General features: G+C 32.3%; 1 protein-coding gene across 1 annotated transcript; it reads left to right on the forward strand.

Moving 5' to 3' along the window:
* The first annotated feature begins 1,371 nt into the window (after window positions 1-1,371).
* Lcch3 (Ligand-gated chloride channel homolog 3) lies at window positions 1,372-10,874 on the forward strand. Its single transcript, XM_085200778.1, has 10 exons — window positions 1,372-1,654; window positions 4,944-5,044; window positions 5,730-5,797; window positions 6,626-6,771; window positions 7,057-7,214; window positions 7,590-7,705; window positions 7,914-8,082; window positions 8,288-8,536; window positions 8,852-9,043; window positions 9,401-10,874. Exons 1-10 carry the CDS (start codon window positions 1,554-1,556, stop codon window positions 9,574-9,576), a joined length of 1,476 nt encoding a protein of 491 aa, XP_085056904.1. The 5' UTR covers window positions 1,372-1,553; the 3' UTR covers window positions 9,577-10,874.
* Window positions 10,875-11,507: the final 633 nt, after the last annotated feature.

Here is an 11,507-nt window from a genome sequence, read left to right on the forward strand (position 1 = left end):
TAAGCTGTGTTAAGAGTGATGAATCATGACAGATGAGTGGGCGAGCTCTATACACGGACAGGACTTGCGACATTTGCGGCACTGGACCGTTCATAATCGATATTCGTTTAGGCCGTAGCATTGATGTCCCACTCCCACTCCCACTCCCAAGTACAAATATATGGGTGCCTATCGAATGCATCGCTGGCGGCAAGTCTAATCTGCGGGCGGACGCGTGGTGCCGCCTCGCAAATAACTTCCGCACCTGCCGACTGCGCCACATACCACTTTGTAGAACATTCTGACAACATGCATTCTGTTTCCCCATATACGGGTACGGGTATACATCGCTCGATTCTGATGTCAGCTATTTAGGTGGCGCATCCTCAATCCCTCTAACTTAGATGAGAAGCTAGCTTAGTTCGCTTTCTATCAGTTCTTTGAGGTGAAAGGTTCGCGCTTCAATAGCTGTACTTTAAAAGTGTTCTCTACTTTATATCAAATATTAATAGAAATATAAAATATATATTTTTTTCTTCTTCCTCCTGGCATTAATCCCGGCTATTGCCAGGGTCTGCCTTCCTACTCAACCTACTCCACTTTGCACAGTCTTTTGCGTCCTCGGTGACCTCCTGGGAGGTCTCACTCCAGGAACTGATATAGCAAGGCAATTGCATCCGACATAGTTCTTAGGCCGGCGCTTAACGTGGCCAAACCATCTTAGACGACGCTCTTGGAGCTTATCCGCTACGTCACGGACCCCAAGATTACCTCGAATGAATATGTTGCGTATGCGGTCAGACCGCGTTACGCCGCACATCCACCTCAGCATCTTCATTTCCGTGATGTAAAGCTCCTGAGTGTGTCGAGATAGTGCTGGCCAACAAAATATATATTTTTTTAATACATATAAATTACGTTTTGGTTTGAACAAAATAAATACTTATAAAAAAATGTGAGCGTAAAGCATAAAATTATTAAAGCTGTTATGTAACACTGTAGTGGTCATTGAAGTATCAAATATATCTTAAACTATTGCTTAAGAAAAATTATACTATTATAAATAGACTTTAATGCATGCTCGCACTCGCACTCTCGTAATCGTTGTTTCAATAAATGCTTTAACAATAAGTAGAAAAATAAGAAGGAATATTTCAATTTCAGTACTACAATAATTTTTCCCGTTTATTCAAATTCATTTTATAATTGATAGTTGGTACGTACTTAGTATAAATATTACATATTTTTATAAGCAGTTAGAAGCGAAACTAAGAAGGTAACAAATAAATTCATAAATTAAACTTCCTTGGAAGGAAAAAATGACAGAAAGTACTATACAAAGTTGTGTGTCCAAGGAGGCGGGCGCACGCGCGACGGCACTCCGCACGCCGCTGCCGCCGCGGCCGCTCACGCCTCCCCGCGATCGCGCCCGAGATAACTTCCATTGCGTTTTGCGACGAAACTTTTACTTGTACTTGGTCGGTAATGAGAGTTTGCGGAAAACTTTGAAAGTTGGTATGTGGCGTTCAGAAATGAAGATGTGGGCAGACGCGTGGTGCCGGTGATGCCGCGCGATGAGCGCGCGCACGTCGCCCGCGCGTCCAGCTCGCCTGCACGCGCGTCTCGTCGCGCCTATGCTTATACTTCCTCTACTGTTTTGTTTCGCGCGATCACAGTGAGTATTCAAAATACGTACGTAGAAAAGCTGGACTCAATAATAATAATATAATACAAAAAAATATATATAAAACTCAATTAAAAAATTATGCATTTATCTAACTTAAAATATTTAATTATTTAGGTAATAAAATAGTGTGTTTTTTAAAGATTTCTTTTTTTTGCCTTATAAAACAAGCTAATAAAAATGTCATTAAGGTATCAAATTTAACTTATACTTTAACATATTATAACATATTTAATCTATGTACATATATGGGATAAGGTACATATCAAACTTCGTAGCGAGTTGGAATCTTACGCTAAAATATTTTTTACCGACGGCCGACGGCAGTTGATCTTAAGTTAAAAAAATGTATAACTAAATATTGTTAATCTATTAATATTATATTTATAAAAAAAGATATTGAAATAATAAATTACGAAACAAATGTTTCAATTTAAAAAGTAAATCAATTAAATTCTGTAGTGGTCTTAAATGTAATAGCTTTCAGCCGACACCTTAAGTTAATTTAACATTGGAATTGGGGGATCCTCCGCTAAATGCCAATTCTATCTAAGCCAAGAGGAATCTCATTTAAATAGCCCTTCAATATACAAATTACATATGTGTGTATATACGATGCTTTAATTTAAGGACTGGTGCTGGCTTTGTACACGCGTGGTTTTAATGAATAAAAATTAGAATTCATGGAATTTCTAAATATAGATTTTTAATATTCGCATCAATCAATATCGTTTTCAATTTACATAATGATATTTTTTTTACCTTTACGCTATATTCCGCACATAGCAAGGTAGGCAGAGAGCACTTGGGAACCTAGTGCTGCACTCCTTCCTCCTCCTTCCTCCTCTCACTGGAGCCATCTGGGCATCAATCGAACCAATCCTATCGAACCCATAACCAGTCGTGTCTACAGACTTGTATCACACTTGTGCCCCAGTGCCACTGGCCTCAAAATTAAATTTATTAATATTACATAAAACATGGAAGGATACGGATTACGAGATTAGTATTTTAAAGTTACCTTCAAGTATCAACGCTTAGTAGGTAATTGTAAAATATATCTTTTTTTATGATATTTAGATATTATTATTTTAAACATTACTTTTAAATACAGTTAAGCATTTAACTGTTCTTTAATTTTGAAGTTTTATACAGTTTTGTAACTCCAAATCTATAAAGTAAGTATATCTAGCAAATATGCAATAAAATCAAACTTCTTCACTGATCCAAAATAGGTTAGATTAGTTAATTAGACTAACGTTATATTTTGGTATTATTAATAATGTTTTATTAACGGCAATTTCCACTTTATTCCTAATAGTAAATATTCACTTTCGTCATTGAGCAACACTTAACTTAACAACACCAATATTGATTTAAATTTGTGGTTTATTTCCGCAGCAAGGATTTTTTGACATTGTAACAACTTCTAAAGTACTTATTAAAATGAAAAACAGAAAAGACAGTTTTGATCTACATTAAATGGCCAACGTAACTAATATACTTATTTATATGCTGAGAGTAAGGGATAAGTGAAACTTGACTCGATACAGCTGATGTGTGAACGGCGTGATGTGTCAATAATTAAATGCGTTTTTCTCTAAAACTATTCGCAATTTCGAAATAGTTTAAAAAGCAAATTTTATCTTCGTTTAACGTAGAAAATTAATAAAGTATTTTAAAGGATAAGGATTAATACCATTATGGAAAAATATGACTCACAATAAAAAATATATTGAAATTATTATTTTTAGACAGAAAAATGATCACTACACGTTATCCTTAAAAGATATGAATATGCTATCGCGGACTTTTTTGTAGATCTTATTAAGACGAATAATACTCCAGTACATTATTTTCATGTAGTACTTACCATTAAAGCAGCGCATGCGCGAAAGTGTCTCAACGGGTAGGACTTTATACATATTTATCGTATTTATGTTAATTTACATAAGAATGTACAAATAATAAACTATATATAAACCTTCTACGAAAAATACTTGACCTAATGGTGAAAACCGCATCAAAATCCATTGGGTGGTTTAGAAGAAGAAGAGTTAGAAAGTTCAGACAGACACGAAAAGCGACTTTGTTTTATAAGATATAGGATGGTTTATCTCTTATTAGGATAAGAGTTTATCATTATTTTATTAAAATTTGCTCTTTAGACAAAAACCTAATAATAAGAGAATCGTATATGTACAACCTTTAGGGTAAGTTAATAATATTCCATTTAATTTTATTGACCATAAGAAACAATGTTAAGCTATTGAAAATTTGTAATTGTATTAAACTAAACACTACCTACGACGCTACGAAAGCCTACGAACATATCTACGATCGTAGTTATAAAAACAATGTAATGTAAATGTATGTACAATTTCGCGAGACTGAAATTCAGCTTTGCATTTGTGTGTGTTTCTATAAGTAGGTCCAAACTTTTTTTAATAATTTCATTAATTTTATAATTAGAAATTTTAAAAAATGCAGACAAAAAAATGTCAATTAAAATTCTCATTGGATATATACGAGGATGCACCTCGTTACTTTCACATTATGTGTTGTTGGGTTAACAGTTAATCGTTTCTTTATATCATCAAGAACGGCGTTATAACTACGAAACTTAATTCTACCTTTAGGGCTTGGTCATACAATTTCTGTACTTGTACAATGAAAGTGCCAATTTTATTTTTACTTTCAGTAAATTGAACACAAAAATAAAAAATTAAGAATTAAATATGTTACGCTGCTTTCGTTACAAGAATTGTTTGGTTTTTCCGGTTTGGCCATATAGGAACACTCTCCCTAACGCAAAGTGCAGCTTAGAACTTGCGGACTGTAGGCATAAATTGAAACAAATTTTGTCGTTTTGACATTCTTTTAATTATTTATAGATATTTTAATTCTTTGAACAATTAGCGTTATGTAAATAAACAGTAATAATAGGCACCTAAGCAATGTATATTTTACATCTTGTAGAGTCGAACACACTATTGCAGTTTTTATAATAGAGTTATGTATATAAAAAAATATTTTTTTGGTTATGTCACCTAATTTTGCATGTGTATCTCGAAAGCTTTTCTTTAGTAATGAATTGTCATATTCAATAAATATATAATTAAGCAAGTACAATTACATTGGTGATTTTATTAATCTCTCAAAATTTAAAGGACGTTATTTAGAATTTTAGACTAAAAGGTGGGAGTTAATTTAAAGAGAATATACGAAAGGAATATAATAAGATTTTAAAATTAGCTGAGTGCCTCACATTTCTTTGTAGAGTGGATCGCGCTGTCACAATTGACCGCTTGGAAAACGTTACGCACACCATTTCTCGAATCCTTGACGGCTACGATATTCGACTTCGCCCTAACTTCGGTGGTAAGTATGCTTATAATTATTTTATATCTATATGTATTTAAAGTGTTTTTAAAAGGATAAGAATACAAAAAAAAATAGAACAATATCCACACCACAAGAATAATATTCTGTTTACAAAGCTGAAAGTCAAAAGTATAAGAAATGTGCTTAGGGTTGACAATTTTATGCTCATAGCTATATTAATATTATAAACAGAAGAGCTTGTCTAATTGGACGCGTTAATCCCAAGAACTACTGGTTCGAATTTTAAAATTATTTTTGTTTTGGATAGTCCATTTTTGGAAGGCTATAATATATAGGCTATATTACATCACAGTAGTCGTATGTGTAATGAACATACGTTCAGACTTACTTCGGGCAGCTATAGCGTGTCATGTGTCATGTGTCACACAGTTTCATTTGACACTCACAATAGGGTGTTCAAAGACAAACTTAACGAAAAGTGACACACATGTACAATTTTTTCAATAAACTTTGTTCCATTCTTATCTAATAAGTAAAATATGTTTGGAATTCAATTTTGCAAAAGTGAATAGTGATGCTATTTCACTTTGAAATATAGTCGTAAATATGCAAGTACTGAGATAATATTGATATAATACGCAATCAGAGCGTGATCCGTCAGCTATCCTCCACATTCGCGATATGTAATTTGCTTCCTTGCACAAATATTATTACTTCACAGGCGACCCGCTCTACGTCGGCATGGATTTAACCATTGCAAGCTTCGATGCCATTTCTGAAGTCAATATGGTAAGCTTATATAGCTATATGTTTTTTCAATTTTAATTTTTAATAAATATAGGTTTCACAGTAAATTAATGAGATATTGAAATGTGAAAAATCGTAGTACTGTAAATGTTGAGGCTGGTGGCGCAGGGGTGCAAGCGTGTGACTGCAAACGTGACATATTGTGGATTCGATTCCCACTGGAGGAAAAAAATATTTACTATTTTCATTTTCCTCACTCTGGTACCGAGGCAAAGCGTGGCGTTGACTCTCGTCACTCAACACCTCCAAAATTCAGTAGAAAGTGAAAAATGGAAAGAAAACGAAAGTGGAAAAAAATATATACAAAAAATATCGTAAATTAAAAAAATATCGATATATTTACGTTTTGCTTAACTTACGTTGCTGTTATTTTAAAATAAAATCTAAATATTATATTACAACATGTATACTTGTAAATTATTTTTGATCTTAACAAAAACGTACTCTCCATTGTAATATGTTGTTGACCTCGTAACGTAAACAAAGAATCGAGCTTCTTGAGTTTCGGAAGTGTGTTGAATTTTGACACGTCAACAATTTTGTCATCAAGATTGCTTTTGAGTCAAAACAGGGACGCACTCGATCGCTCGTTGTAATTCATTAAGCTTTTAATAGCGAAAGAGAGCAAGGCCGTGGACACTTGACACATATCTGTCGGTGACCGGTGACCGAGGGGCAGAGCTGACTCATCGAAGCGATGCCATCTTTAACCATTTTTATTGTTGTCTTCCTTAACTTACATAAACAATTACAATTTGTCAATATTCCGTGAAACTCTTATATTATAATTTTAACATAATATGTTTTCAGGATTATACAATAACACTCTATCTCAACCAATACTGGAAGGACGAGAGATTAGGTTTCGGGTTGCACGACGAAATTTTAACACTATCAGGAGATTTCGCGGACAAAATTTGGGTACCTGATACTTTCTTTGCGAATGACAAAAATAGGTGAGAAATAATAGTAGATACATGATACGATTTTGTAAAATTTAAATAATAGTATTAATAAATATATATTCTTAAATATAATAAGTTATATTATTAATTTATTTAACTTTATATTTTCATTTCTTTGCTCTAGTGTGCGCGGCATTGAGTTTCGCCACTCAACACGCAATGCTACCTGAATTCGGCCGAAAGTGGGGAACGGAGTGTTTTAACACTAGATTCCTTCTGCCTACTCTACTGTGTGCGGGATACAGCGAGAAGCTGATTTTTTAAATATTATTTCAGTTTTCTCCACGATGTGACGGAGCGCAATAAGCTCGTCCGCCTCGCGGGCGACGGCAGCGTCACATACGGGATGCGTTTCACCGCTACTTTGGCTTGTATGATGGATCTGCACTACTATCCGCTGGACAGCCAAAACTGCACCGTTGAGATTGAAAGCTGTGTGACTCTATATTTTTAATCCAGCTCGCCGTCACTCGCTTGCTTTGCCCATCGAGTGTTGTTATTTGCCCATCGATTGTTGTTATTTGCCCATCGAGTGTTGTTATTTCTGTTTGCAAGCGTGTTTTTTGTCATTCTTTTTGTGCTTTTGCTTACAATTGGCGAGACAAAATTTTAACTAAAAAAAAATTGTAAAAATATAGCGTAACTACTAAATGCTCTGTATTAGCTTATTTCATTGTTATCCCATTTGATGTCAGACGCCTTATGCTAGTCTGCTGAAGATTTAAAATTAATAATATTTTCAAATATACATCTCACTCGAACAGTAAGTAGACTAATTACAACATTCTAACGTAACTTTTATAATGCAGATGGGTACACGGTATCAGACGTGGTGATGTATTGGAAAGAGACCCCAGTACGAGGAGTGGAGGACGCTGAGCTACCTCAATTTTCTATTCTTGGACATGAAACTAATGATAGAAAGGTTTATAATTTTTAGAAATTTACAAATACGAGAATATAATATGTTTATCTTTTGTAAGCAAAGTATATGCAAAAAAATATAGACGTATAATTGTTTATAGCACCTATCTGTTTTTATTGGGAACACCTGTAGCACCATTAAGTTTCTTAACTAAGACAATTAGTCTCGTGCCAGAGAAAGCGTACCTATTAAAGACTTGACATTCCAGGAGAAGTTGGCGACAGGCGTCTATCAGCGGTTATCTCTCAGTTTCAAACTCCGCAGAAATATCGGTTATTTTGTGTTTCAAACCTACTTGCCAAGTATTTTGATTGTGATGCTCTCTTGGGTTTCGTTTTGGATCAACCACGAGGCAACTTCGGCGAGGGTAGCTTTGGGTAAATTTTATAAGCCATTACTATGACGTTAATAAAATTGTAAATAAGACAGTAATACATAAAATACATATAAAATATCAGTATTACACATTTATTAAAAAAAAAATTAAAAAAATTGATTAAATATATCGAATTAATTGTATACTAACATAATTAAATATTAGATATATAAGAAATATTATTATATACTAATATTTTTTTTCAGGCATTACCACTGTTCTCACAATGACTACAATAAGCACTGGAGTAAGAAGCAGCTTGCCTCGCATATCCTACGTAAAAGCAATCGACATCTACCTAGTGATGTGTTTCTTTTTTGTTTTTGCGGCGTTGCTAGAATATGCCGCGGTTAATTACACATACTGGGGAGCTCGCGCCAGGAAACGGGCGAAGTTAAAAAATCGCGAACAAATGTCCACAAGCACTAGTGTGGACAAGGGGCTAAAATCCGAAAGTAAGTACAAAGTAAACTAAAATCATTGTACAAATTTCAGAATTTTACTACTTCTATTAATGTGAGCTTTGCATTTATATGACTGAATACTAAAAGAAGATCTAGAAAAAATATTTAAAAATAAAGTTTATTATTAGAGATCAATAAAAAAAATAAACAAAAATTATATTAACTCTTCTACATCAAGAACAGCGTTGTGTTCATGATTGTTTTTCTTCTTGCACTGTCTGTCCACATACACTTTTCCATATTTGTACAGGCTCCAAGGCTTCCTCTTAAGTTACGTGAAATTAAAAAAAACATCATCTGTTACAGCTGGTACCCGATCTCCCGAAGAAATTATAGCTCTTCGAGAATACACAACCAGCTCGGGCCGTATTTCGCCACTGCCAAGTCTACGATCGCGACCATTGCCGCCCAGCACTGGGGCGCCGCCCTCGTTGCGCCTACAGCGAGACTACACGAACTTGCGATATAGGACTCGTCCGCATTCTAGGAATTCTAGAAGTATATGTCCATTGTACTAACTTTAACTAACATTTATTTAAGTTTCATATTTAAAATTTAATAAATTCAATATATATTTTATCTTGTACAAATAATACATAAGGAATTTCTTTGACTGTATGTTATACTTGTAAAATAGGTTCGATTCCCACTACGGGGAATGTTTGTTTGTGTTTAAATTATTCACATATCACCGATGTCGAAACAAATATAGAGGGAAAGTGAACAACGGGAAGTGTTAGGGCTAACTCGGAATAAATTTGTAATTATTGCGTATATTATTTAGGTCAAAGCTAAAAAGTTACTTTCATATTAGTTATTTATTATATATACTTACTTTTTTTCATGATTTTTTAGATGGTGCGAATAAACCAAAAATGATACACGCTCTGAAACGTGGCGCCACCGTCATCAAAGCCTCCATGCCAAAGATTCGGGACGTCAACGTTATAGACACATATTCTCGTGTTATTTTTCCCATTTGTTTTCTTATATTCAATGCAATCTATTGGACCTTTTATATTTTTGATTAGACATTTAAAGTTATTGAAATCAGACAATCTTTATAAACATAATCAAGGACGTAGTGTCTGGTTTTTATTGTATAAATTAATAATAATTTAAATTAATAATAATTCAATTTATTTTTAATTTTAATAATGATTTTATTTTTTTATTTGAATAATATTTTTTTTTTATATTTTTAAATTTATTTTTTTATAATAACTTATATTTAAAAATGTAAAATTTATTCTTTGTATAATAAAAGTATATCATGTATTTTAAATATATTAACTTATATATTAAGACTATTATAAAAATAAATTAAATTTTTATCAGAAAATAGATTACTGTTGCATAATATTAGATTATCTTATGCAAACTATTTTGACTTAAATTTGTCATAGTAGCGTTTAGTGTAGTCAATATGCAGCCATCTCCAACGCCAGCTACTTCTAATTATATGGAAGTGCATTAATTTTAATAAATTAATTTTCTTATTTTGCTAATATATGTATTAGGTATCAAAGATATATATTTATATATTCGTACTGAAAATCCGCACATATTAATTAAGCTTCTCTAGCAATATATGTTGAATTTAAGTATATTAATAGTTAAAATAATCAATAATATATATTAGTATGTTGCTCTAATGTGCCAATTTTTATATTTCTACAGAGCATTGTTATAATTTTTTAATGCTATAAACTAATTTAAGCTTAAGTTCTTTCAGGCATAATTTCATAAGTGTACCATATTAAATACAGAAACTGCCATTTTGTAATCTACTATTAACACAATTTATAAATAAAAAATGTTAATCGCTTGTATAGAATGAACAACATATACATAAAATAAATACGAATATTTACCTCCCCTACTATATTATATATTGCATTTTAAAATAATATAATATTTTAATAAGGAATTGTAAGAAAAAGTATAAGTTAATTTTAAAAATACGATAGCATATGATAATGATAATCATCATATACGATTATCATTATACTTAAAAAATAGAAGTTAAAAGAAGTAATAAAGTAAAATAAAAGAAGTAGTATATTTTCAACTTTAACAAGTTAAATATAAATAAATTATCTACCTTATTTTTTTAGTTTATTATAAAATTATAAACTGTACCAAAAACTGTAAGTAATTGAATGAATTATAACGAATGTATAAAATCTTATTATATAAGATGAAGAACATTTATGTTACTTTGTAAATATTTTAAAATCATCAATATCTATTAGAAGAAATGTTTATGCTTGTGTTAGGTGATGCAAAATAATAAATCGTTATAAAATAAAATTTAATATCAACTAAACAGTCGTTTTTTTGGGTATCACGGTAAAAATACTGTGTGATTATTACGAATACGATTCATAAAGTAATTAACGTAAAGAAAATAGCATTATAATAAATTATTTCGAAATTCTATAACTTGAGTCATATAAAAACAAAAGCAGCAACATCCTTCATTTTTTGGAAATGTAACTATAAATGTAATTCATTAGTGTAGCGCTAATATCTTTATGGGTTTGAATTAACAGATCTCTTTGAAAATAGCTATATCCCTATTAAAATACAGTTTTAAAATATACGTTAGTAGCAAATACAGCAATATCCACCGTTGGGTACAGCAAATTCAGCATTATCACTTTCAACCAATCACGTGTCGCCATTGCTCGTGAGTCACTATGGCATTTTTGTTTATTAACAACGCGAAGCTGCCCCATTGCGAGGTAATAATCTCTATAAGCTAAATCAGTAGAGATATCTCAAAAACATATGATAGCAAATAAATTAGGCTGCCACAGTTCAGTTTCAGCTATTTACCTTTTTTCTACAGGGTAGGTAGGTACGAAAGGTTTTAGTGTCCTTACTCATACTCTCCGTCCTAAGCTTTTTGACTTTTGAATACTTTTACTGACTGACTTAACTAAAAATTAAGTATGAT

Source organism: Heliconius melpomene, chromosome 17 (genome assembly GCF_056956725.1).
Source record: "Heliconius melpomene rosina isolate 202511_hmr_F chromosome 17, ASM5695672v1, whole genome shotgun sequence".
NCBI classification, from domain to species: domain Eukaryota; kingdom Metazoa; phylum Arthropoda; class Insecta; order Lepidoptera; family Nymphalidae; genus Heliconius; species Heliconius melpomene.

What these genes read in the sequence shown, in the direction of transcription:
- Lcch3 (XM_085200778.1), top strand. Translation starts at nt 1,554, where the DNA reads ATGAGCGCGCGCACGTCGCCCGCGCGTCCAGCTCGCCTGCACGCGCGT. An exon ending in CCATTTCTGAAGTCAATATG is followed by an intron (nt 5,798 to 6,625) that starts GTAAGCTTATAT and finishes ATATGTTTTCAG; the next exon opens with GATTATACAATAACACTCTA. An exon ending in TTTGCGAATGACAAAAATAG is followed by an intron (nt 6,772 to 7,056) that starts GTGAGAAATAAT and finishes ATATTATTTCAG; the next exon opens with TTTTCTCCACGATGTGACGG.